At 55.3% G+C, this 1,019-nt stretch overlaps 1 protein-coding gene across 1 annotated transcript in view; it reads left to right on the top strand.

Moving 5' to 3' along the window:
* Positions 1 to 6: 6 nt before the first annotated feature.
* PELP1 (proline, glutamate and leucine rich protein 1) overlaps positions 7 to 1,019 on the top strand; it is a 31,301-nt gene continuing 30,288 nt past the window's right edge. The window contains exon 1 of the mRNA XM_004376070.1: positions 7 to 361. Within this exon, the coding sequence (XP_004376127.1) occupies positions 113 to 361 (249 nt within the window). The 5' untranslated portion in view covers positions 7 to 112. The remainder of the gene's footprint in view (positions 362 to 1,019) is intronic.

The following is a 1,019-nucleotide window of genomic DNA, read 5'->3' as shown; positions in this document are numbered from 1 at the left end:
CATTCACCAGTGCGCAGGACCACAGCCCCCTCCTCACGCCCTCTCCACACGAGGCATCCGTCGCTGTGTGTTTGCGTCATCGCGCCACGCCACCACTAGAGCCCGAGTGAAGATGGCGGCAGCCGTTCTTAGTGGGCCCTCTACGGGCTCCGCGGCTGGGGTTCCTGGCGGAACTGGGGGTCTCTCGGCGATGGGCTCGGGTCCGCGACTCCGCCTGCTGCTGCTGGAGAGCGTGTCCGGGTTGCTACAGCCGCGAACGGGGTCCACTGTTCCTTCGGTGCATCCCCCAGTCCGTCCGGTCCCACATTTGCCCGGGCTCATGTGCTTGTTGCAGCTGCATGGGACGGTGGGCGGGGCCCAGGTGAGTCCTAGGCCCGAGTACCCGTGGCGCTGTTGGAAGGTTAGCGCGGGGTACCTGCGCGCCGGAGTCCCGGTGCGCTGCAGCTGCGTTGGGATGTTGAGGGAAGAAGAGCTGGGGGCAGAAAGCGGGTCCGGGTTTCAGTCCGAACGAGATTCACGCATTTCTCCTGTACCAGCCATAAATTCCTCCAGGGAAGAGAATGGGCCTTATTTCTTTGTTGCTAGGCTGTTGGTAGGCACATATGAATAGATTCAATTCCAGGCCCCATTAGTCGCTAGTTGTATGATCTTTAACCTCTTTTCTTTCGGTTATGTCTATTGGTTTGTTTCTACTGAGTTAGTGCACGTATACAATGAATAAACGTTTACTGAGCTCTTAGCTGAGAGCTAGGTACTGTACTAGGCGTTCCAGTTATGGAGGTGGTGGCAGATGGACAGAACGTTATAAAACACTTCGAGAATTGTAGAGTAGGGGTCCTCTAACCTAATGTGGAGAATTGGCAAAGGTTTTCTTGAAGAATTGGAGTTTAAGCTGAGATCCCAAGGATGTGTAGGGGTTGGCTTGGGAAAGAAAATGGGGAGGAGCGGCTCAGTCAGAGGAAAGCTCATGTGGGAAGACCCTGTGGTAGGAAGAAATTGTCAAGAAGGTCATTGTGCCT

The sequence above is a fragment of the Trichechus manatus genome, unplaced genomic scaffold, assembly GCF_000243295.1.
Source record: "Trichechus manatus latirostris isolate Lorelei unplaced genomic scaffold, TriManLat1.0 scaffold00040, whole genome shotgun sequence".
NCBI classification, from domain to species: domain Eukaryota; kingdom Metazoa; phylum Chordata; class Mammalia; order Sirenia; family Trichechidae; genus Trichechus; species Trichechus manatus.
The sequence above is the reverse complement of the archived record's forward strand: the minus strand, read 5'-3'. Positions and strand labels throughout refer to the sequence as shown.